The sequence below is a fragment of the Ranitomeya variabilis genome, chromosome 1 (assembly GCF_051348905.1).
Source record: "Ranitomeya variabilis isolate aRanVar5 chromosome 1, aRanVar5.hap1, whole genome shotgun sequence".
NCBI classification, from domain to species: Eukaryota; Metazoa; Chordata; class Amphibia; order Anura; family Dendrobatidae; genus Ranitomeya; species Ranitomeya variabilis.
In genome coordinates this window covers 913,387,871-913,412,122 of record NC_135232.1, presented here as the reverse complement: position 1 = coordinate 913,412,122, position 24,252 = coordinate 913,387,871, and the positions used below count along the sequence as shown (strand labels likewise).

At 39.8% G+C, this 24,252-nt stretch overlaps 1 protein-coding gene across 1 annotated transcript in view; it reads left to right on the top strand.

Moving 5' to 3' along the window:
• TRPC3 (transient receptor potential cation channel subfamily C member 3) overlaps positions 1-22,793 on the top strand; it is a 448,690-nt gene extending 425,897 nt beyond the window's left edge. The window contains exons 9-12 of the mRNA XM_077279043.1: positions 6,186-6,395; positions 12,736-12,816; positions 13,292-13,367; positions 17,643-22,793. Coding sequence (XP_077135158.1) covers positions 6,186-6,395; positions 12,736-12,816; positions 13,292-13,367; positions 17,643-17,785 — 510 coding nt within the window. The 3' untranslated portion in view covers positions 17,786-22,793. The remainder of the gene's footprint in view (positions 1-6,185; positions 6,396-12,735; positions 12,817-13,291; positions 13,368-17,642) is intronic.
• Positions 22,794-24,252: the final 1,459 nt, after the last annotated feature.

The following is a 24,252-nucleotide window of genomic DNA, read 5'->3' as shown; positions in this document are numbered from 1 at the left end:
CTCTGGCCTTTCACAAAATGTTGGCAGAGCACCCAATGGGTGTCGCAGGTCCGGGTCTAGTGCCTCCCATCTTAATGCGATGTCGTCATTGCTTCGTGTCACGCTCCTGCGCAGGGGTACTGATCTGCCCTGTTTAAGTGCAGCGCAAAGTACTGTAGTGCGCAGGCACATGGAAAGGTCAGAGTGGCCCAGCGCCTGCGCACTGTAGAAATCTGCTCTGCCCTCAACAGGGCAGATCAGTACGCCTGTGCAGGAGCATAGCACAAAGCAAGCAGGATGACGACATCGCATGAAGATGGGAGGCCCCGGACCTGCGACACCCATCGGACCGGACCAGACCGGCCCCGAGTGAGTATAATAAAACTTGTTTTTCTTCTCTTTCAGGTCGGATTCGGGACTTATCTGCAGCATTACATAATGCTGTAGATAAGCCCCGAAAAGGCAGTGGCCGCATCTTATAGCGGCAAAACGAGGTGACAGGTTCCCTTTATTAAATAACATTTCCCACATGTACACTTTACATACATCAGCACAATTTTGGTAACAAATTTTTTTTTGCTAGGAAGTTATAAGGGATAAAAGTTGACCAGCGATTTCTCACTTTTACAACATCATTTTTTTAGGGACCACATCACAATTGAAGTCACTTTGAGGGGTGTACATGACAGAAAATACCCAAAAGAGACACCATTCTAAAACCTGCACCCCTCAAGGTGCTGAAAACCATATTCAAGGAGTTTATTAACCCTTCAGGTGCTTCACAGGAACTGAAGCAATGTGGAAGGAAAAATGAACATTTAACATTTTTTCACAAACATTTTAAACTACGGCAGAGCTCAGAAGGAAAGGAGCGCAGTTTGACTTTTTCAACACAGAGTTGGCTGGAATTGAGATCGGACGCCATGTCTCGATTGGAGAGCCACTGATATGCCTAAATAGTGAAAAATAAACACAAGTGACAACATTTTGGAAACTAGACCCCCAAAGGAACTTATCTAGTTGTGTGCTGAGCACTTTGAACCCCCAAGTGTTTCACAGAAGTTTAGAACGTAGAGCCGGGAAAATAAAAAATCATATTTTTTTCCACAAAAATGATCTTTTTGCACCCCAAATTTTTATTTTCCCAAGGTTAACAGAAAAAATTAGACCCCTAAAGTTGTTGTGCAATTTGTCCTGAGTATGCTGATACCCCACATGTGGAGGTAAACCACCGTTTGGGCACATGGCAGGGATCAGAAGGAGGGGAGCACCGTTTGACTTTTTGAACTCAAAATTGGCTGGAATCAATGGTGGCGCCATGTCGCATTTGGAGACCCCATGATGTATCTAAACAGTGGAAACCCCCCAATTCTAACTCCAATCCTAACCCCAACACACTCCTAACCCTAAACCCAACCCTAACCATAACCCTAACTACACACCTAACCCCAACACACCCCTAACCCTAATCCCAACCCTAACCATAACCCTAACCACAAACCTAACCCCAACATACCCCTAACCCTAATCCCAACTGTAACCATAAACCTAAACACAACCCTAACCCCAACACATCCCTAATGCTAATCCCAACCATAACCCTAACCACAAACCTAACGCCAAAACACCCCTAACCCTAATCCCAACTCTAACCACAACCCTAACCCCAACACACCTCTAACCCTAATCCCAAACCTTACCATAACCCTAACCACAAACCTAACCCTAATCCCAACCCTAACCATGCGATCACATCAGAGGAAAGAGAAATTAAATAGAAAATCAGACTTTTTTTTGCGGTTGATATTATACCGTTAATAACGGCAATCGCAAAACAACAGGGTCGGTAAAAACCGACCCGAATCATGTTCTCTGGGGTCTCAGCTACCTCGGTAGCCCAGACCCCGGAGAAATTCCAACTCTGGGGGCACTATAACCTTAAACCTCAGCGCCATTAAAAAGTGGCGCTGTTGTTTAAGTACCCTTAACTGCCGCCATTAAAAGCCGTATCGGCGGTCGTTAAGGGGTTAGTCAAGTTGAAGATGAAATGATCTCTAAAAGGTCTAAGCTGCAGGGATTTTAGCTAGCTCCATACACCCACACCTGCTCCATGTCTTGATAGTTCATCATGGAATGGGAAGGAGTGTAAAAGGTTGTCCTGTTAAAAAAAAACATTTACAAGATATTCACAGCATTGATTATAAAAGTCAAGAGAGTCCAGCTGTTGAGACCCCCATTTATCCCATGAACATTGGGCCCCCATTCTTGTGATTGTGGAGATGTCAACTGTGAGACACCTGGCAAACTTACATGTGGTAATATAAGCTTTTTAATAGCACCACTACTTTAAAGCATACCTGGCATTTTAGGTGACTGTTTAGAATAAGCGCTCATATTTATGAGGAATAATACCAGTTTCCCTCTCTTCAGGTTTTTTTTTCTAATTTTCAATTTTTCTCTGAGCTAGAGGGAGGAAAGCAACTGCTGTGATGTCTGCCATACACAGTACACCGACATGAAGCATTCTTGACTCTTTCTCTGTTCAGCACATGTTCAAAAAGCATGGAGGAGATTATGCAGCAGTATTAAGCTGTGTGGCTCTGAATCCAGCTCTGTGATGAGTTAAATCACTCACTCTTTACAGCACAATTATCCTTTCCAGTCTGTTTATGTGTATTTTCTCACTTAACTCCTCATTTCTCTCCCTTTACCCTTTTTTATAGACTATAAAAGGAGGTGTAAACTGACAATTCACTGTGCAGTCAGTCTTTGTTCAACTAAGACATATTTTAACTGTTTTTTTTTGTTTATAATGGAAGATGAGTGCAGTAGGCTGGGAGGAGGAGAAGAAGAGACTCATAAGTGGATAAATATTGTAAAATTTCTTTTAATTGCTCTAAATTTCTACAGTCGTAATTATTTTTTTCACAGCAGTACTTGTTGGGTTTTTTAGAGGTGCTATTTTGGGGTGAATATATGTATTTACCATTGACCAAAAATAATCTGTTATAAAGAATATGTCATCAAGTATTTGCTATATAATCTGAGAGCAGCATGATATAGATGCTGAGACCCTAATTCTAGTGATGTGTCACTTGCCGGTCTGCATGCTGTTATTTTGCTGCAATCACTGTTTTTCTGTTGCAGATTTAGCAGTTCTGTAATGCTGAATCCTGTTTAACCCCACCCAAGCCACTGATTGACAGATTTCTGTGTTCACTGTAAATTAAGTGAAAGCAATTCAGTGGTGAAGGTGGTGTTACACAGTGCAGTTGATTAAAAGACAGGAAATACTTAGTCCTGTAGTGATATCTCCTGCTGATAAAACAGGAATTTTATTGAAACAGCAACACACAGTCTAGTAAGTGGCACATTATCATACTGCTCTCAGATTATAAAGAAAAAACCTGCTGACAGATTTTCCTTATAGTTGTTGTACAGATTGTTACATTTATGATAATACTCATTTTGAAAAGTATTTGTACCCTATGAACTTTTCCACTTTTTTCATGTTCCACCGACAAACTTAAACATATAAACATATTTTATTGGGACTTTATGAGATCTACCAAAGTAGCAAGTGTTTGTGAAGTGTAAAGGAGATGATACATGGTGTTCTAAATATTTTAAAAATAAATAAATAAATAAATGTAAATATTGTGACATGCATTTGTATTCAGTCCTCTGTAGTCTGATACCTTTAAATAAAATTGTGAGTTATCAATTGCCTCCAGATGTCATAATTAGAAAATTGAGTCCACCTGTGTGTAATGTATTCTCAGTATAACTACAGCTGTTCTGTGATGGCCTCATAGGTTTGTTTGAGAAAATTATGGATAAAACAGCATCATGAAAACCAAGGAACACACCAGATAGGTCAATGATAAAGTTGTAGAGAAAAGTAAAGCAGGGTTAACTTTCAAAAATAGCCCAAGCTCTGAACATCTCTTAGAGCAGTGTTCAATCCTTCACCCAAAAATGGAAGCACAACATATAGCACAACTGCAAACCTGCCAAGACATGGCTGTCCATCTAAACTGACATCCCACTTATTAGAGAAGCAGCCAAGAGGCTCATGGTTACTCTGGAGAACCTGTAAATATCTACAGCTCAGGTGGGAGAATCTTTCCACAGGGCAACTATTAGCAGTATACGCCACAAATTTGGTGTTTATGAAAGAGTGGCAAGAAGAAAGCCATTTTTGAAAGCAAGCTATAAGAAGTCTCGTTTGGAGTTTGCAAAAATCCATTTAGGGGACACAGCTCCCTGTGGGAGAAGGTGCTCTAGTCAGATGAGACAAAAGTATAACTTTTAGAGCTAAATGCAAAACACTATGTGTAGCAGAAAACTAACACTGAACTTCTCCCTGAAAACACCATCCCCACTATCAAACATGGTGGTGACAGTATTGTGCTGTGTGGATGCTTTACTTCAGCAGGTACAGGTAAGCTGCTCAGAGTTGATGGAGCTAAATACATGACAATACTGGAAGAAAACCTAGTAGAGGCAGCAAGAAGCTTGAGACTGGGGCGAACGTTCACCTTCCAACGACAATGACCCTAAACATACTGCCAGAGCTACAATGGAATGGCTTAGATCAAAGCATATTCATGTTGTTTCAATGGCCCAGTCAAACTTCAGACCTAATTCCCATTGAGTATATGTGGCAAGACTTGCCAATTGCTGTTCACAAACACTCTCCATCCAATCTCACTGAGCTAGAGCTAGTTTATAAAGTAGAATGGACAAAAATTCCAGCCTCTAGATGTGCAGAGCTGGTCGAGACCTACTCCAAAAGACTTGCAGCAGTAATTGCAGTGAAAGGTGGTTCTACAAAGTATTGACTCAGAGGGGCTGAATACAAATGCACATCACTATTTTCAGACTCATATTTTTAAAATATTTAGAAAACCATGTATCATTTCCTTTACACTTCACAAACAGTTGTGTTGGTATATCATTCAAAATCCCAATATAATATATATTAATGCTGAGTCGGCTGTCAGTCAGTGCTGGAGGTGCGGTTAAAGCCCCCACTCTCTATGCACAAAGCGGTGACTGAAACCGTGTCAGTACCACCCCCTTAGCTGAACATCAAACACTGCCGGGAGGAATAAAGTTAATTTCCTCCCAGTAGCGGGGCTATAAGCGCAGGGCAGGTTCAGAATGCTATTAACCTGATTAACCCCATATCTGCAGGCTGATGGCGGTTTTTCACATGACAGGTTCCCTTTAAGTTTTTGAGTGTAATGTGAAAAAACGTGGAAAAGTTCACATGGTATGCATACATTTTCAAGGCATTGTGTGCATAGGCATCTGGTATGGCATACCTGAGTTGTCACTTTTATCAAATTGCCTGTATAAGGCTGAGTCCACATATCTTTGATGCATGAGGCTCAGTGTTTTTAGCCTGATACAGAGGAGCATAATTGCTATCAGGCTTTTTCCCTATTTATTTCTAGGCAATCATCCAGGAATGGATCAGAATGTTAGATGACAAGTTGTTATCAAGCCACTAGACTGGAGCCTACGTTGCAAACAATGAGATCAGTTCCTTGATTCATTTTATTGTTTTTGCTAAAGGGAACTTGTCGTGGGGGTTTTATACTTCAAATTAATATCATAAATGTAAAGTCACTTTGATGCTAATTAAATCCATACCTTAATTGTAGAAATCTGTTTTGCAGTTTCTGAAAAATTCAACATTGAAATTCTATGCAAATGAGCTGTAAGTGCATTGGGGTGGGACATTGCACTTACAGAGCTCATGCCCTCCCTCCCTATTCACTGCCCACTCTCTGTGTCTGACCGACAGGTCATGGGAGGCAGGTCAATGAAATAAGAGTGACCTGTCACTCAGTGGAAAATTGCAGCTGCGACTTACTAATCTAATAAAATGCTGGTGCTTGTGTACAATGCCCTGGTAAGGTGGACCTCTGGGCCCACTCACAAAAAGATTGGAACAGGACAGTATTTTATTATTCATTTTGAATGTTCCCAAGCTTCATATTTCCACTGGAAGAATGTAATGTATGTAATGTATTAGAGTTGTATTAGAGTTGTAGCCTTAATGAAATGTCTCTATAAAAGCAAACAGAAGAAAATATCAAGCTCGGAATAATGGTTGTTTCCTCCATTGTAAATTGAGTCCTGCACGTCCATGTAATGGATATGAGGAGTCCTTTTTATGTTTCTTATACGTATAGGATGACAGTGATGTGGAATGGAAATTTGCCCGATCGAAGTTATGGCTGTCGTATTTTGATGATGGAAAAACACTTCCTCCTCCTTTCAGCATTGTTCCAAGTCCTAAATCGTTTGTGTATTTAATAATGAGGATTGTCAACCTCCTGAAGTGCAAAACAAGAAAACTGCAGAAAGACATTGAAATTGGAATGGGTGACTCGAAATCCAGGGTAAATTTGAAATGATGTCTCCTTTTCCTTTGTTTCTTCCACTAGAAAATATGCTGGACAACTCATGTAACTGAGGGAATGGTGTCTTTATGTTAAATGTGGTGTGTAGCGCATGTACTGTATTTTCTATGTTCATTAAAGCCAACCTGTCAGCAACACCCCCAAATCATTGACATGACTGTTTGGTGCTCTAAAAGATCATATAGTCTTTCCCTTTATAGCCCCAAAGTGCAGCTCTAGCGGTATGGAAAGATCAATCATGTTCTGAAGTTCAGTGTGTAAGAGCATTGGGGCGTGATGATGATGCACTTACAGCGCCCCAGCCTTCCCTGCTTTTCCAACCTTGCTGCACCCTCCCCTGGCTTATTAACAGGTCAGTGGCTGTGCACCAGAGGAAACAACCTGTCAATCAGCCCTGGGAAGGTGCTGCTAGTTCAGGAATATAGGCTGAGGCATTGTAAATGCATTGCCACACCCCAATGCACGTCCAGGCTGAAATTCAGAACATGAGGTTTTCAATGATACTTTAATAATAAAAAATATAAAACATGAAAAAAATGTGTTTAAATTCTTACAAAAAGAAATAAGGTAAATAATCTCAATATAACTGACTAAACTGAATAACATAAAGTCTATGCAAGTATAGGTCTACAAGAACCCATGGAACATAATGAAGCAGTAGCTCTATAATGAGCGCTCAGTGAATTAAACCGGGCAGCGCTATCTTCTAATTCATCTTTATATTATGTTCCAAACTGCTATACAGCTAGTCATTATGGTGACATTATTGACTGTTAGGTGGTGCAGCTTTTCATCCGGACCCCAGCGCTCCACCCATTATCTTGGTGCTTTGTGTAAGTTTAATATTAGCTTAGTTCTGCTAGTTTTTTTCAATAAGATGAGATCTGGTAGCTCTTTTGTACATATTGTAAATGACACTTTGTAAACTTTACTAAAAGTGCAGAACAAATGTGCAAAAAAATGTAGATGAGAAGAAACAGAACTAGAATCTGTTGTAAATTGCTGAAATGTACAAATGATAAAAGGTGGAAATAAAATTTTGAGTTAAAAAAAAATATATATATATATATATAATATATGTATATACACATACAGCGGGAGAAATATGTATTGAACATGCCACCAATTTTCTAAGTAGCTATATTTCTAAAGGTGCTATTGACATGAAATTCTGATCTTTTGTCGGTAACAACCAATCCACAAGACACTAGGAAAGAAATCAAACTATAGATGTCCACAAGTTGAGTTATGTGTAATAGTGAGAAATGACACAGGAAAAAAAATACTGAACACACTAACTGAGATTTATTTAATACTTTGTGCAAAAGTCTTTGTTGGTGATGACAGCTTCATGATGCCTCCTGTATGAAGAAACTAGTCACATGCATTGCACAGGTGTGATATTGGCCCTTTCTTCCACACAAACACTCTTAAAATCCTGAAGGCTCCGTGGGCTCCTTCTATGAACTCATAGCTTTAGATCCTACCATAAATTTTCTATTGGATTCAGGTCAAGTGATTGGGCCATTCTAGCAGCTTTATTTTCTTTCTCTGAAACCAATTGAGAGTTTCCTTGGCTGTGAGTTTGGGATCATTGTCTTGCTGAAATGTCCACCCTCATTATAACTTCATCATCCTCATAGATGACAGCAGATTTGTATCTTTAATGTCTTGGAACACTTGACCATTCATCCTTCCTTCAATTACATGAATTTGCCAGTGCCATATGCTGAAAACAGCCCCACACCATGATGTTCTCACCTTCATACTTCACTGTTAGTATGCTGCTTTTGCGGTGATATGTATTGCCTTTTGGCCTCCAAACATGGTGTATATTATGGCAACCAAAGAGTTCAATTATGGTGTCATGTGACTAGACTATGTTCTCCCATATTTCACAAGCTTATCTAAATGTTGTTGAGCAAAAGTTAAAAGTGCTTGAAAATGCTTTTGTCAGCAATGGAGTATTGAGTGGTGAGCATGTATACAGGCCATGGAGGTTGTTTGCATTACTTATTGGTTTCTTTGAAACAGTTGTACCTGCTGGTTCCAAGTCTTTCTGTAGCTCTCCACATGTGGTCCTTGGCTCTTGGACAACTCTTCTGATAATTCTTTTCACTCCTCTGTCTGGAATCTTGTGGGAAGCACCTCATCATGGCCAGTTTATAGTGAAATGATGTTCTTTCCACTTCTAGATTATTGCCCCAACAGTGCTAACTGAAATCTTCACTAGTTTAGAAATTCTTTTGTCAATGCCATCAGTATGTTTTGTAACAAAAATGTTATAATGGTATTGAGACAGCTCACTGGTTTTACCCATCGTTACTTATTTCCCATTATTACACATAATTAAATTTATGTACATTTATGGTTTGATTTCTTTGGCTGTGTGGATTGAATGGGTGGTTACCAACATTTGGTGAGAATGTCATGTCAATAGCACCTTTATAAATATCTTTACTTAGACAATCGGTTACGTGTTCAATACTTATTTCACCCTCTGTATATATATATATATATATATATATATATCAGTTTTTGAAACTTCCTTATCTGTTCCTAAAAGGATTGTGAATACAAAACTGTCCACACATAAAACAAAGTACAAAATAATGTAGATGGGCACAACTCTTTGCCACAGGTACTTCTTTTTACTGTTCTTTCAAGTTCCCATGTAGCCAGGTCTGTGGCCAAATACAAATGCATAGCATTTTATTAATTCATTGCTAATAAAACTAACTGTATGCAGCCTAGATCAGCCACTATTGACAGCATAGAATCATTTTACACCCTCTTTGTGTTGCATTATCTGGAGCACTAATGTCAAATACAAGTATGAACTAACTACAAGCAAAATTAATAAGATTATCTTCACATACAAAGCAGCTTGACACACAGTCATGTTTGTTTCATGCTGGTCACAGACGTAAAGCTTCACTCTTAGCCAAGTAATTAAAAAATGAATATAATGAAGTACAGGATTTGGCCTATGTTATTCATAATTAATCTCTTTGGCGTCTCTGTCAAAGGATTTCTGTATTTTGCATGATGCAGTCAACATGATCTGTGTTGTTCTCGCCTGTTCATTATCATTATACTTCACCATGAGACCTGAATAGACATGGGTGCTGAATTACAGTTGAAACCATAAGTTTACATACACTATAAAAAAAGATACATATGCATATTTGTCTGAATATCTGACATGAAATCAGAATAAACCTTTCGCGTTTTAGGTCAATTAGGATTACCATAATTATTAATATTTGCCAAATGACAGAATAATGAGAAAGAGAATGTTTTAAGGCATTTTTATTACTGTACTTACGGCAAAGTCAAAAGTTTAAAGTTTACATACATTTCATTAGTATTTGGGACCATTGCCCTTAACCTCTGAACCCCCAGAGGTATATTCGTTTTTGCATTTTTGTTTTTTGCTCTCCTTCTTCCTAGAGCCATAACTTTTTTATTTTTTGGTCAATATGGCCACGTGAAGGCTTGTTTTTTGCGGGACGAGTAGTACTTTTGAACAACGTCATTGGTTTTAACATTTTGTGTACTGGAAAATGGATAAAAATTCTTAGTGCGGTGAAATTCCAAAGAAGTGCAATCTCACAGTTATTTTTTGTTTTGCTTTTTTACTATGATTCGATAAATGCTAAAACTGACCTGACATTATGATTCTCCAGATCATTCCGAGTTCATAGACACCAAACATGTCTAGGTTCTTTTTTATGTAAGTGGTGAAAACAAATTCTAAACTTTATTTAAAAAAAAAAAATGCGCCATTTTCCGATACCCGTATCATCTTCATTTTTCGTGATCAGGGGTTGGGTGAGGGCTTATTTTTTTGCGCGCCAAGCTGACATTTTTAATGATACCATTTTGGTGCAGATAGAACCTTATGATTGGCCGTTATTGTATTTTAATGCAATGTCGTGGCAACCAGAATAACGTAATTCTGGCGTTTTCACTTTTTTTCCTCTCTACGCCATTTAGTGATCAGGTTAATCCTTTTTTGATAGATCTGGTGATTCTGAACACAGCAATACCATATATGTGTATGTTTGATTTTTTTATTGTTTTATTTTGAATAGGATGAAAGGGGGGTAATTTAAACTTTTTTTAAAAAATTTTTGTATTATTAAAAAACATTTTTTTTTTACTCTTGGCATGCTTCAATAGCCTCCATGGGAGACTAGAAGCTGCTATAACCCTGCTACATACTGGCAATGAGCAGATCGCCTGTATGCAGCAGAATTACTCTCTTGCTATGAGCACCGACCACTGGGTGGCGCTTATAGCAATCTGGCAGTGACAACCATAGATGTCTGCAGGAGACTTCTGGTTGTCATACCAACCCATCGGTGACCCGCGATCACGTGACAGGGGTCACCAATGGGCTGATTTCCGGCGCGATTGCCAGAAGCGCATGCTGCTGTCAGCATTTGACAGCTGCATTTAATGGATTAATAGCGTGGGTGGATCACGATTCCACCCACGGCTGTTCCGGACACATGTCATGTGCAGGGAAAGATGTGGGCTCACCGCCGGAGCCCACATCAAAGTGAGGGTGTCCGACATAGGCGTACTATTACGCCTGATGTCGGAAAGGGGTTAAACTGAATGACTTAGGTCAAACATTTGGGACATCCTTCCACAAGCTTCTCATAATAGTTGGTTGGAATTTGGGCCCATTCCTCCTGAAAAAACTGGTGTAACTGATCAAGGTTTGTAGGTTGTCTTGCTCGCACCTGCCTTTTCAACTTTGCCCATAAATTTTCAATAGGATTGAGATCAGAGCTTTTGTGATGACCACTCCAAAACATTGATTTTGTTATCCTTAAGCCACTTTGTTGCCATTTTGGCAGTATGCTTTGGGTCATTGTCCATTTGGAAGACCCATTTCCACCCAAGTTTTAACCCTCTGGCTGATGTCTTGAGATGTTGCTTCAGTATTGCCACATAAGCTTCTTTTCTCATGATGTCATCTATTTTGTGAAGAGCTCCTGCCCCTCCTGCAGCAAACAACCCCGCAACATGATGCTGCCACCCCCGTCTTTCACAGTTGCGAATGTATTCTTAGGCTTCCAAGCTTCTCCCTTTTTTTTCCAAACGTAACAATGGTCACTCATTATACCTAAAAAGTTGAATTTTAGTTTCATGAGACCACAGGACATGTCTCCAAAAATTCAGGTCTTTGTTCCTATGTGCATTTGCACACATTAATCAGGCCTTTTTATGTTTCTTTTGGAGTAATGGCTTCTTCCTGGCAGAGTGAACTTTCAGCCCATGTTGATACATTACTCGATTCACTGTGGATATTGACACAATCTTACCAGCTTCCACCATCATCTTTACAAGGTCTTTTGCTTTTGTCCTTGGGTTGATACGCATATGTCGGACCAAAGCAGGTTCATCTCTGGGACACAGAACCCGTCTCCTTCCTGAGCAGTATGATAGCTGGACATTCCTATATTGTTTGTACTTGCGCATAATGGTTTGTACAGATAAATGAGGGACCTTCAGGTATCTTGAAAGTGTACCCAAGGATGAGCCACACTTGCGCAAGTCCACAATTCTCTTCCCGATATCTTGACTGATTTCTTGAGACTTTCCCATGATGCTACACAAAGAAACAGTGTGTTTCAGGCGTGCATTAAAATACATCCACAGGTGTGTCTCTAATTATCTCACATGTTGGCAAAAAAACTTTCAGAAGCTTCCAAACATGTGACATCATCATATGGGCAGTCCAGAAGTATTTAAAGGCATAGTAATCTTAATGTATGTAAACTTTTGACTTTGCAGTAAGTAGTAAAAATGCCTTAAAACATTCTCTAAACAGGAAAGGCTTATTCTGATTTCATGTCAGATATTGAGAAAAACATGCAAATGTGTATTTTTATATAGTGGAAGTAAACTTCTGGTTTCAACTGTATTTGTATTTAGATCAATGGACCCGAATGGACTGTCTATCCAAAGGACACAAGAATCAGCCCACCGATTAAAATTCTCATGACCCTTGTATGGCCATACTGATCTGTGTGTACACCGCCTGTATATTCCTGTGCACATTATGGAGATACCCATAGCCAAATATGTTGCGGTGACCTTGACATTACTAAGTCTGTGTTTGCGTTAAATTTGTAAAGGACCAGAAACAATCTTAGGAGACCGCAGAGTGTTATACATGTCTGTCCAAGACAATTGGAATACATGTGATTCACCGCAAATCGAATTTTTGAAAAAAAATTGCTTAAATTTTTCTTTTAAATAATTTTAGTGTCTATTTTAACAATCATATCTTCTTTTCCAGTTAAACCTATTCCCCCAATCGAATGCCAAGGTTTTTAAGACACATAGTGTCAACAGTATTCAGAGTCCAACACGCTATCAAGTAAGTGGTTCCTCATAATTCTATATGTATATATTTTCTATAAGAAAAATCCATTTATCAAGTAATAGGTGGATTTCCAAACTGGTTATCAAGGGGCTGCAGTACTGGTTCAGCACTTAGTCTGTGCATAATCCAAGTATGGGGCCGGCTGTGAAGCAGGGTGACTGGTAGCCTTGCTGTGCAAGAAAAATGTGAACATTTGGAAGGGGGCACAATGCTAAATCAGTGCTGCATCCCTGTTCTTCTAATGTGGAGAGGTTCCCAGAGGTCGGCCATGATTATAAAGTATTGGTGTACCACAGAGATGAACTATCCTGAAAATATTATCTGCTCGTATATGCAAAGTTAAGTGATTTTACACAAAAAAACTTTCAGAAATTCCTTCACACCAGTGATGTTATACAAGACAGCACTGACTGTATGTCACTTTTCTAGAGATTCATGCTTTGCATCTCCTTGTCACTTTCTCTGACAGCATATAATGAAAAGACTTATAAAAAGATATGTGCTGAGAGCCCAAGTGGACAAAGAAAACGATGAAGTGAATGAAGGTATGAGCAATCACCATGTAGCTTTACTTTTACCACCTCTACTTGCCATATTGACCATCCAAAATATTTTTTTGCTTATTTATGCATTTAATGACTTATCAAGCTGTTTGGCTCCCAGTTAGAGGTACTGCAAAAAATTATTATCCAACCTGATACTTTTTTGTTTAAAAATGCTGATATAGACAAAACTATCAGTAAATTATTAGAATGAAGGAAGACTTTAGACAATACTTGTACATCTACAATATTCAATGAACACCTAAGACAGAATTCTGATCACCATTTTTTAGGACATACATTAAGCACAACACAATGTATTACATTTAAATGAATGCAAACCACAGTCACTAGGTACTTTTTATCTACTGGAGACAATGGTGACCAAGATGGTGACATTTGGTACTGGTGACATCTCTTCATGACCAAAACGTTCTCACAACTCAGCATTATATAGGCCTTTGGCCACCATTTTTCTAAATTGTAAAGGACCATAAAGTGGTTAAAAAAAAAGAAAAAATACTTAATACTGAACCTACCTCTCAGCTCTTCGGCCCATCCGCTCCTCACCGTCACCAGTCCAGTTTTCATCTCATCTTCTAAAGCGATGAAATTCCCATGTCTCTCACACTGAGCCAGGACTTCTGGCTCTAATCAGGACGGTTCTACGTATGCACATGCAATGTCACATGTTTTTTCCCAATATTTAAGAAAAATATTAATTTTGTATTTTACATGTTTTCGTTGTCCCCCTATGGGACTTGAAAGTATGATCACTTATAGTATATAGTTTAATACTTTGATATTGCAGTATATGGTTAAATTAGTGATCTCCTAAGAAGCCAACACAGAGATGGGGCTTCGTTGGAGCCCCAAGATGGCAGCATCCATGGGTCTACAGTAGACCCTCGGACTGACGTGTTAACCCATTGGCACCCTGCAAATGCTTCATGGAGGAGCAATGCAACATCTAAAAGATTAAACAACGATAGCAGTTAGCATTGATCACTAATGTTAGTCCACCAGCACCCTTTGTAGGAGGTAGAAGTATGTGCCATGTCAGGAAGGGGTTAACTTAAAAATGTAGTTTAAGCAATAGGTCATTTCCTGATGATGCATTGCCTTCCAATACTTGAAATAAAAAGTTATCCTAGGGATGTCATAGAAAACCAATGAGTTTCTATAAAATAAGGAATAGCGAATGATAATAAGGATGTAGCTACCACTCTAAGAAAAAAATTGTGTATACAGTGCATGGCAAAATGTCTACAAATGGGTTATAAGCACAGGATTGTTACTCTTGAAGCATAAAGATAATAGTAACTACAGTAAGATTAGTCCTTTATCCATACTATCTTAGACTTTTGTAGGGTAGTGAATATAATGATAGTTTCTACATATCTTCAGCTTCCTTCTTAAATAAATCGTTTAAAGGGGTTGTATCATCCTGCCACAAAGAAGACAACTTGCAACTGTGTTGAGAGAGGGACTTTCATGCTGGCAGACTGAGGACTGAGCACCTGGAAGCTGTGGGAGAGCACTGCAGATTCCATACTAGCAGGACTTCTCCTATCCAAGTCTGAAGCTATAATAGTGCACTCTTTGGATGACTTCAGTGGCTGAGTAGGGATGGCTCTAGAACGGGGATGAGATTCAACTACCCATAGAGTGTCTTGAAAAAGTATTCATAAACTGTGAACTTTTCCACATTTTATCATGTTACACTCACAAACTTTCATGATTTTTAATTGGTTTTTATGTAATATATCAACACAAAGTAGCACAGATACTCAATGGGATATAGGTCTGGACTGTTACTGGGCCATTCCCATACATGAATTTGCTTTGATCTAAATCATTCCATTGTAGCTCTGGCACTATGTTTAGGGCAATTGTCCTGCTGGAACGTGATCCTACGCTCCAGTCTTAAGTCTTTTGCAGCTTCTAACTGGTGTTCCTCCAGGGTTGCCCCATATTTATATTTTTCCTTCCATTTTCCCATCAACTCTGACCAGCGTCCCTGTCCCTGTTGAAGAAAAGCATCCCCACAGCATGATACTGCCACCACCATGTTTGATGGTGGGAATGGTGTTTTCAGGCTGATGTGCAGTGTTAGTTTTCTGCCACACATAGAATTTAGAATTTTTCCAAATGTTAGCTGTGGCTTTTTGCAAACTGCAAATGAGACTTCTTATGACTTGCTTTAACAAATGACTTTCTTCTTGCCACTCTTCAATTAAGGCCAAATTTGTGGAGTATACTGCTAATAGTTGTCCTGTGGACAGATTCTCCCACCTGAGCTATAGATCTCTGCAGCTTCTTGAGAGAGACCATATGCCTCTTGACTACTTCTCTACTTAGTGCTTTCCTTTCTTGGGATGTCCGTTTAGGTGGACTGCATGGCTATGTCTTGGTAGGTTTGCAGTTGTGCCATACTCCTTTCATTTTTGAATGATGGATTGAAAAGTGCTCCATGAATGTTCAGAGCTTGGGCTAATTTTTTTATTCTTTTCCTCAGCTTTATTCCTGACCTGTCTGGTGTGTTCCTTGGTTTTCATGATGCTGCTTGATCCCTAATGTTCTCAAACAAACCTCTGAGGCCTTCAAGAAAAGCTGTAGTTATACTGAGAATAAATTACATGCAGATTGACTCTATTTACCAATTAAGTGATTTCTGGAGGTAATTGGTAACTCAAGATTTTATTTAGTGGTTTCAGACTACAGGGGCTAAATACAAATGCGCATCACAATTTTCAGATTTATATTTTTAATATAATTAGAAAACCATATATAATTTCCTTTACACTTAAAAAATGCTTGCTACCTTGCGTTGGTATGTCACATAAAATCAAAATAAAATACATTTACGGTAAGTTTGTGGGTGTAACGTGAAAGATGTGGAAAAGTTCACAGAGTAGGAATACTTTTTCAAGGCACTGTATATAGCTATCATAACAAGATCCATGTTTATGAGAATTTAATATGAGCAGTAAAGAATCTAGTGAATGTAGAGGAGAAGAAATCAAGAGATATCGGTAGTCTCTGTAATCACTTTCATGGATGATGTGTATATTACGCTGTCAGGAATAGAACTAAATATGACGTTAGCCTGGAGACAACCACTGTAGGTTAATGAAGCAAATGTGATGATAAATATTGAACTGGTCACCTACTAGCCAGCAGTGGACAACATCTAAGTGTCATCTCCAGGCAGAGCTTACAAAACTCACATGTGATATCATTGGAGCAGCAGCGATCTTCTAGCAAAACACTAATCAATCTAACTTGTCTCTTGGCCATTTCTGAACTTTCATTTACTAATGAGTTACAACAAGTCACATGCCACTGGGGTATTGCACTCATCTTCATAATCCAAGGATTTCAGAACAAACATTTAATAGGTCTCAACATGGTGCATTATAATATGAAGTTCTACTTACACAAAGCTTAATCATGCAGTCCGATTGTATTTTATTCTTTGAAATCCCTGGTGTTTGTATACATATGAGTCCAGTGGGCGGTCCTACTAGTGATTGATCACTATCTCTGCATGCAGTCATACAGGGAAGACTATCACTGACTAGGACCGCCCACTGGACTTTAATGTATACCAACACCAGAGATTTCAACAAATGAAATTCAAGGCTCCCTGAAGCTTTTTTTTCCTTCTCTATAACATCCTGCCTGCAGCTCAGATGCCATGTTCAACATAACTTTTATTATACTCTAGCACCAGGGAATTTCAGGTGTTCACTCACTAAATAAAGGGAAAATTGGGAAATTTAGATTTTTTTTTCCAGTCCAAACAAGGCTTGTCAGTATACAAAATGTTTGTGTCCATAGAACATGTATGGTGCATACACAGGTACGGACTGGGGCTGAAATTCAGCCCTGGCATTTGAAATCTCTCAGTCCCATGCTGTCTCCGTCCCAAGCACCAGACGGGGGATATATTACCCTGGATGGAGGAAGGCAAGATGTGCTACAAGACCAATATTTCGAATGATACCCATGGCATGCTGGGGTAAGTGACGGAGTCAGCGAATTTGTGCTCCATCACAACTCTTAACAGTATGGGTGTCTTGACAACACCGATTCTGTTAACAACGTAGCAGGCAAGGCAGCCCACGACCAGACAGGCCCTTCTGGCATTTGTCAGAATTGCCAGATGGCCAGTCTGGCCCTGTGCATACGGGACTGAACAGAATGCTGCCACCGGGCAGATTGGAGGGTGACTGCAGGAGACCACCTATATATTACTGTTTATTGTTCTTACAGGTGAACTGAAGGAAATCAAACAAGATATTTCCAGTCTCCGCTACGAACTCCTAGAAGACAAATCACAAGCTACTGAAGAATTGTCAGCCTTGATTCATAAACTAAGTGAGAAGCTTAATCCCAGTATGTCAAGGTGTGAATGAGTCATAACTCCCGGAGATTTGTCAGCAGCAAGTACAATGGCAATAAACTATTAAAGCATCCAATACTTGAAGAGAAAATAAGTCTGATTTATAGCACACAATTAACTAGTTGTCATTCAAATGTAATTTTAGTAAATGTACCTCAGTGTGACAACTGCGCTATGAGTACTGGAGGACCATGGTCATGTCATGATGGTTCCAATCAATTAACTTGGTTGATAATCAAATATGTCAACACTCAGTTTGACCAGGACATGTGGGCTTTGCCAATGTGTTCATTTGTGGCATTAAACGTTTGGTGGTCACACTAAGGGTATGTGCACACTGAGCTTTCTTCTCAGTTTGTGGAGCTGAAACAGGACACAAACTCTCCAGATCATCCCCCTAGAAATCTAAACTCCTTAAAAACTTGCCTGCCTAGTTTCTGCTCTAAATAGTCTAGGTGTGCACATACAATAAAGAGGCACAATATGGTGGGGATTTTAGGGTTGGAAAACCTGGGGAGAAATGAAAGGACAAGCAGGTTAAGGGTAAGTCAATGCAGGAGAGCTGGCGAGAGCATGATACACATTGTGAATGGGCCCAATAAATGTGCTAATTTATTAATTCTTAATTAATTAGTTGATAGATATCGATAATGATTATGACAAAGTATGTTCTTTTCTTTTGTAACCATTTGCGCACGTCCTTAGAGCGGACACCCTTGGAATATAAAAAGGTTGCCGCAGATGTACTAGTTAGCATTGCGCTATCTTTGAAGAATAGACAATATTCTACATATCATACTATATTGTAGTAAAACCATCTTGATGACACAGGCCATTTATTCCATAATCAGTAGAGGCTTCGTCTTGGTAGAATATTGACCCATAAAGCAGGTTAGCACTCATCTATCATGAAACAGGAGGAACATCAAAAAAGGGAAGGGTACGACATGTCAGTCGTGGGTTAAATAAGTGAAAGCTAGGACCACCCACAACAAAACCCCATGGACCACACCTAAAGAGGAGGTTACAGAATCAGACCAAGTTCACACGACTGTATTTTCCGTCTGGAAAAAATGTACATCGCACAGACAGGACTGGGACCAATGCTATTTCATTAACTTGTTCAGATGAGGGATTTGTCTTCACGGACCAAATTTGCTCATGAACAAAGTCGTCGGATCTAATCTCTTCTGTATTTTGTAAGAGATTCACCAACTCACGTCCATGGGTACGAAAAAAACCAGATCCTGTACGGATCAAACGTATAGAATCTGTTTTTTTACAGATAAATTGCAATTTTTTAACACATAAAACTGTATTTGGTCCAGTACATTTTAATATCTGCTGATGTATAAAAATTAATATCATATGGACAACTGACATGAAAATTTCTGGATCAAAGTTTAATGATTTTTTTATATGCTCATGTGAGCCTAGCCTCACAATGCGAAGGTTCGAGGCCATGTTCCCATGTAGCATAATAAACATTGCTTTTTTGGTGAAAAATTTGTGTTCGTTTACAAGATTAAGCAATTTTATGAAAACTCATGCCCACTGTGTGTGTTTAAAAACATTAATAAACTCTGTGGGGTTTTTTTTTTTTTTTGCGGAAATGCGATTGTAGCATTTTTACATTGAAAAAATTATTTAAAAGAAATGAATCAAATCTGCACCAAAAACATATCATAGTAGAGGAAACACACACAAAAAAGCAACAAAAATACAATAAACAGTACAAATTGCTGTGGCATATTTTGGGGCAGACTCCTGTGGAAAACGTGCTGAAAAAACAGCGTAAACAATGCAGCATTTATGAGTGTGGAAATTTGGTTTTAGGCATACACAGACACAAGCTTACAATTACTGCAGCAAAAGCACAATAAATTTTCAGAAAAATCTTACATATTCCATGTCGGTGTTGCCACGAATGTTATTGCAGAATTGCTGCAGGCTAGTGATGAGCGAGTGTGCTAGGATGAGGTGTTATCGGAGCATGCTCGGGTGATAGCAGCGTGACTTCGGCCTGCTCGAATAATATGTTCGAGTCCCCGCGGGTCTTCTACAGCCAGAACACATGCAGGGATTCCCTAACAACCAGGCAATTTCTGCATGTGTTTCGGCTGTCGAGCATTATGCTCTGGATTTCCCTCTACACAATCCTCACAAAAAATGTGCAGGTCCAGTAATACACTTTGTATTCAGCCTTCAATGGAGGAACGGACAGCAATACACATTCAGTGACCGGCTGCAGACAGGTGGGGACAATATTCTATCACCCAGTGCCACCCGACCTATCCAGCCGGAATGGTGGGCTGTATATTTAGTCTAGTAGCACCCACTTGTCGGACCAGGGACACCTAAAAACGACTAACAAGGATCTCAGAGCTCCTTTCTCACGACGGCCGCACATTGGGAGCCATGATTACTATTCCTATCCCATCACAGATAGAGTTTAGAATCACTAGAAATAAAGAAGCCCTAGTAAGTAGTAATGCTTCAGCTAATTGTGTTTATCACCTCAAGGTGAAGTAAATACTTCTTAGTCATATATCACTGTCTTCTAAAATGGTGGGATTTAATTTAGTTCATAAATCAGTAGAGTCTGCTGCACATAATTGTACTGGCCATTAATGCAAACAGCTGAAAAGAACAAACCGGGCACATATCACAAATGGGACATTAATTAAAGACTCATGGTAATATTGTTATCTGGGTGTAATTCATAAAGTAGCTATTAATACTGTAAATGGCGCCATGCTGCGGCTAACACACCACTCAGTATAAAGAATACATCCCTCATGGAATCATCAATGGGAAGATTTGCTTGAAACATCACCACGATGGGTCTCATTTAACAAGTGACTTAAAGAAGCATTCCTCCGATCAACATTGTTATCCTCTTAATATATTGCAGTCATGATTTTATACAGCACTGTAGACTTACAATTGCTCATTTTTCCTTTCTACCTTGATAATTCTCCTCTTTTCCATTAGGTCTATGACATCACGTGATTAAAAAATGACTAGCTGTATCCTTCTAAGCTCTATGTAGAAACAGGAGATCAATTTTTCCTGCATGAGTCGTCTCTGCAAAAGTGCCTGATAAGGGGAGGAGGGAGCAGCTGGGTCAGGACTGGAGTTGAAGAGGGGAATGATTCATGAAGGGAAAAAGAGACATCATGTGAATAAAAATTGACTAGCCGAATGCTTCTAAGCTCTATGTAGAAACAGGAGGTCATAGACCTTATGGAAAAGAGAAGCATTAGCTGAGTAGAAAGGCAAAAAGAGCAATTGTAAGTACACAGTGCTATATAATGTGATGATGAGTCCAATATATTAAGAAAATAAAAACTTTGATGGGAGGCAATGTAGCCCCCGATATAGTGAGCGTTGCCAGTGACGTCATGTCTACAGAGATCTGCCGGCTAGCACATGTGACCAGGCAGATGTTTATCGATGTAACATTGCCGGTCCCACTTATCTCCCAATAAATAAGTGAATGATGCCCAATTAGACCTCTAATCTATATAAAATGTGTATAATATCTGTCATTCTTCCATTGTAACCCTGGATTCACTGGTTGTGACTGTGACCCTTTAATTATCATGATTGTAAAAAGTTATTTAAAAAAAAGTAGAAAATTCATAACAAAGCGGCAGTGTGTGAACTCTGCCCAAAACTCTAGAAGCCATTGATAATGAGATGACAACATACAGGCTTATGCCATATAAATTCTTTAATGCCTATTTCTCGCTGGACCTTCCAAAGTATTTTCTGTTGTAACAGTAAGCGAGGCGAGTCTTCCTTAGCACAGGGCTAGGCAACGATCAGCTTCCATAAGTATACTCTGAAATACAATGCAGCTGTACTTAATTGTAAAGTGATGCAGAATATGTCGGCGCTACATAAATAAAATTATTATTATTGCATACAGATCATGTATTGAAGTTAGCGCCACCTGCAGCAGGAATCCCGTAACTAAAGTCACTGCATACTACATAGCCCACACCTCCTACTGGTACAGAGAAAATCCCATCATGGCTAATATAGGAGCTGTATAATGTAAGGCTATTGTGTATGTTGGCGTTCATGGTGCTTCATTCTATAAAAGAATCAAATATTTTGAATGATCATAACCTGTATTGGTGACTATTCTATGTATTCTCTATGTATTCTCTATGTATTCTATGTATTGCTGCCTCCTATATTACTGGTGCTTAGTGGAATATACACAATGGCATCAGTCCCTGTCTCAAATGCATCTTAGACACAAATACAAGCAATCTGACAGCAGGTTTTTACCATGTAATCTGGGGGCTGCATGAGGAAGGGGCTGAAACACTGATTTCAGCAATGTGGCACTTATTAGGCAGTGTGCTGCTGTTTTACTACAATAAGTGTTGTGTCAGCTGGAGATTATCACTGCCAGATTAGCTCCTGTGTGCCAGGTGGACCAGCTGTGCCCCCCAGTAGCGATTAGCTGCTTTCTGTAACCATACAATGTGCACAGAAAGCTGCTAATCAGTGTGTGGGCGGGGCTAGCTTTCTCAGCTCTGCTGCATACTACATCTAAAAACTCTGTATCAAGATGAGGTATCAAAAACTTGGTGATTAATAAGCACCTAGGGATCATTTTAACACCCAGTAGGCAGAATACAAGTGGTTGAGACTCTTGTTGCTACAAGGCAATGATAACCTATCAGCGCAGCATCACATAATGATGTAGAGACCGGCTATTACCGTCACGTACCACCCTCTTATGGTGCTGTGGTCTGTGCACTATTTTTTTTGCTTCCTCATTATTTTGGTTGTCGCACTGCCTGTATGATCCCCAGACCTAACTGATCTTGGTGGCAAAAGGCACAATCCATGTCGTGTGTGTACGTCTCCTAACCATCTGGCTGACAAGAAGCTTTCCTCAGGCTGGTTTCACATTTGCGGACGAGGGCTTTGCGGAGGGCTGCGTAGTTCATCCGTGAAGCCCCACCCACTGCAGCGCCTCTTCCTTCAGCTCCGCCTATGTCAGCATGCATCTTGTGTACCCTATCTTTAACATTGGGTACGCAGGCCATGTGGATATATGCGGATGCCTCCACATGTTTTGTTTTGACGCTGTGCCGACCTGCGTAGAACGCAACATGTTGTCAAAACGACACATGTGGAGGTATCCGCATATATCCGCATGGCCTGAGTACCCAATGTTAAAGATAGGGTACGCAAGATGCATGCTGATGTAGGCGGAGCTGAAGGAAGAGGCGCTGCAGTGGGCGGGGCTTCACGGAGGAACTACGCAGCCCTCGTCCGCAAATGTGAAACCAGCTTAAGACTGTTAGGATGACTTTGGGAAGACATCATGTGATATATCATGCTTCCGGATGTGAGCTAAGGTAGAGCATTGGCCCGTCTAGCCTATAATAGGCTGTTCATCAATCCACAATGCAGCAAAGATGGATCACCTCGTCCTCACAAAATGAACTGCATGTGCCGGAGCAGGGTGCTGTGACACTAATGCGCGTGCATACAGGCAAACTGATACATGCGCACTCTGCGTGCAATATGCCGACATTGATTATATGAATTAGGAGCTGCATTACAGCTATATGTATAGACCAGTGACAATGACCTCTTCAGATGGGATCTTTGACACAGGCTAACCTCTCCTGGGCTTGCGCCTATAAATGTAAAAGACAAGTAGGATCCAGTATATACAGGTCCTTCTCAAAAAATTAGCATAATGTAATGATTACAATTAAACTTTCATATATTATAGATTCATTATCCACCAACTGAAATTTGTCAGGTCTTTTATTGTTTTAATACTGATGATTTTGGCATACAACTCCTGAAAACCCAAAAAACCTGTCTCAATAAATTAGCATATCAAGAAAAGGTTCTCTAAACGACCTATTACCCAAATCTTCTGAATCAACGAATTAACTCTAAACACATGCAAAAGATACCTGAGGCTTTTAAAAACTCCCTGCCTGGTTCATTACTCAAAACCCCCATCATGGGTAAGACTAGCGACTAGTGTTGAGCGATACCGTCCGATACTTGAAAGTATCGGTATCGGAAAGTATCGGCCGATACCGGCAAAGTATCGGATCCAATCCGATACCGATACCCGATACCAATACAAGTCAATGGGACTCAAGTATCGGATGGTATTCCTGATGGTTCCCAGGGTCTGAAGGAGAGGAAACTCTCCTTCAGGCCCTGGGATCCATATAAATGTGTAAAAGAAAGAATTAAAATAAAAAATATCGCTATACTCACCTCTCCGACGCAGCCTGGACCTCAGCGAGGGAACCGGCAGCGTTGTTTGTTTAAAATTCGCGCTTTTACTTGGTTACGTGAAGTCCCGGCTTGTGATTGGTCAGGGCGGCCATGTTGCCGGGACGCGGACCAATCACAGCAAGCCGTGACGAAATTACGTCACGGCTTGCTGTGATTGGTCCGCGTCCCGGCAACATGGCCGCC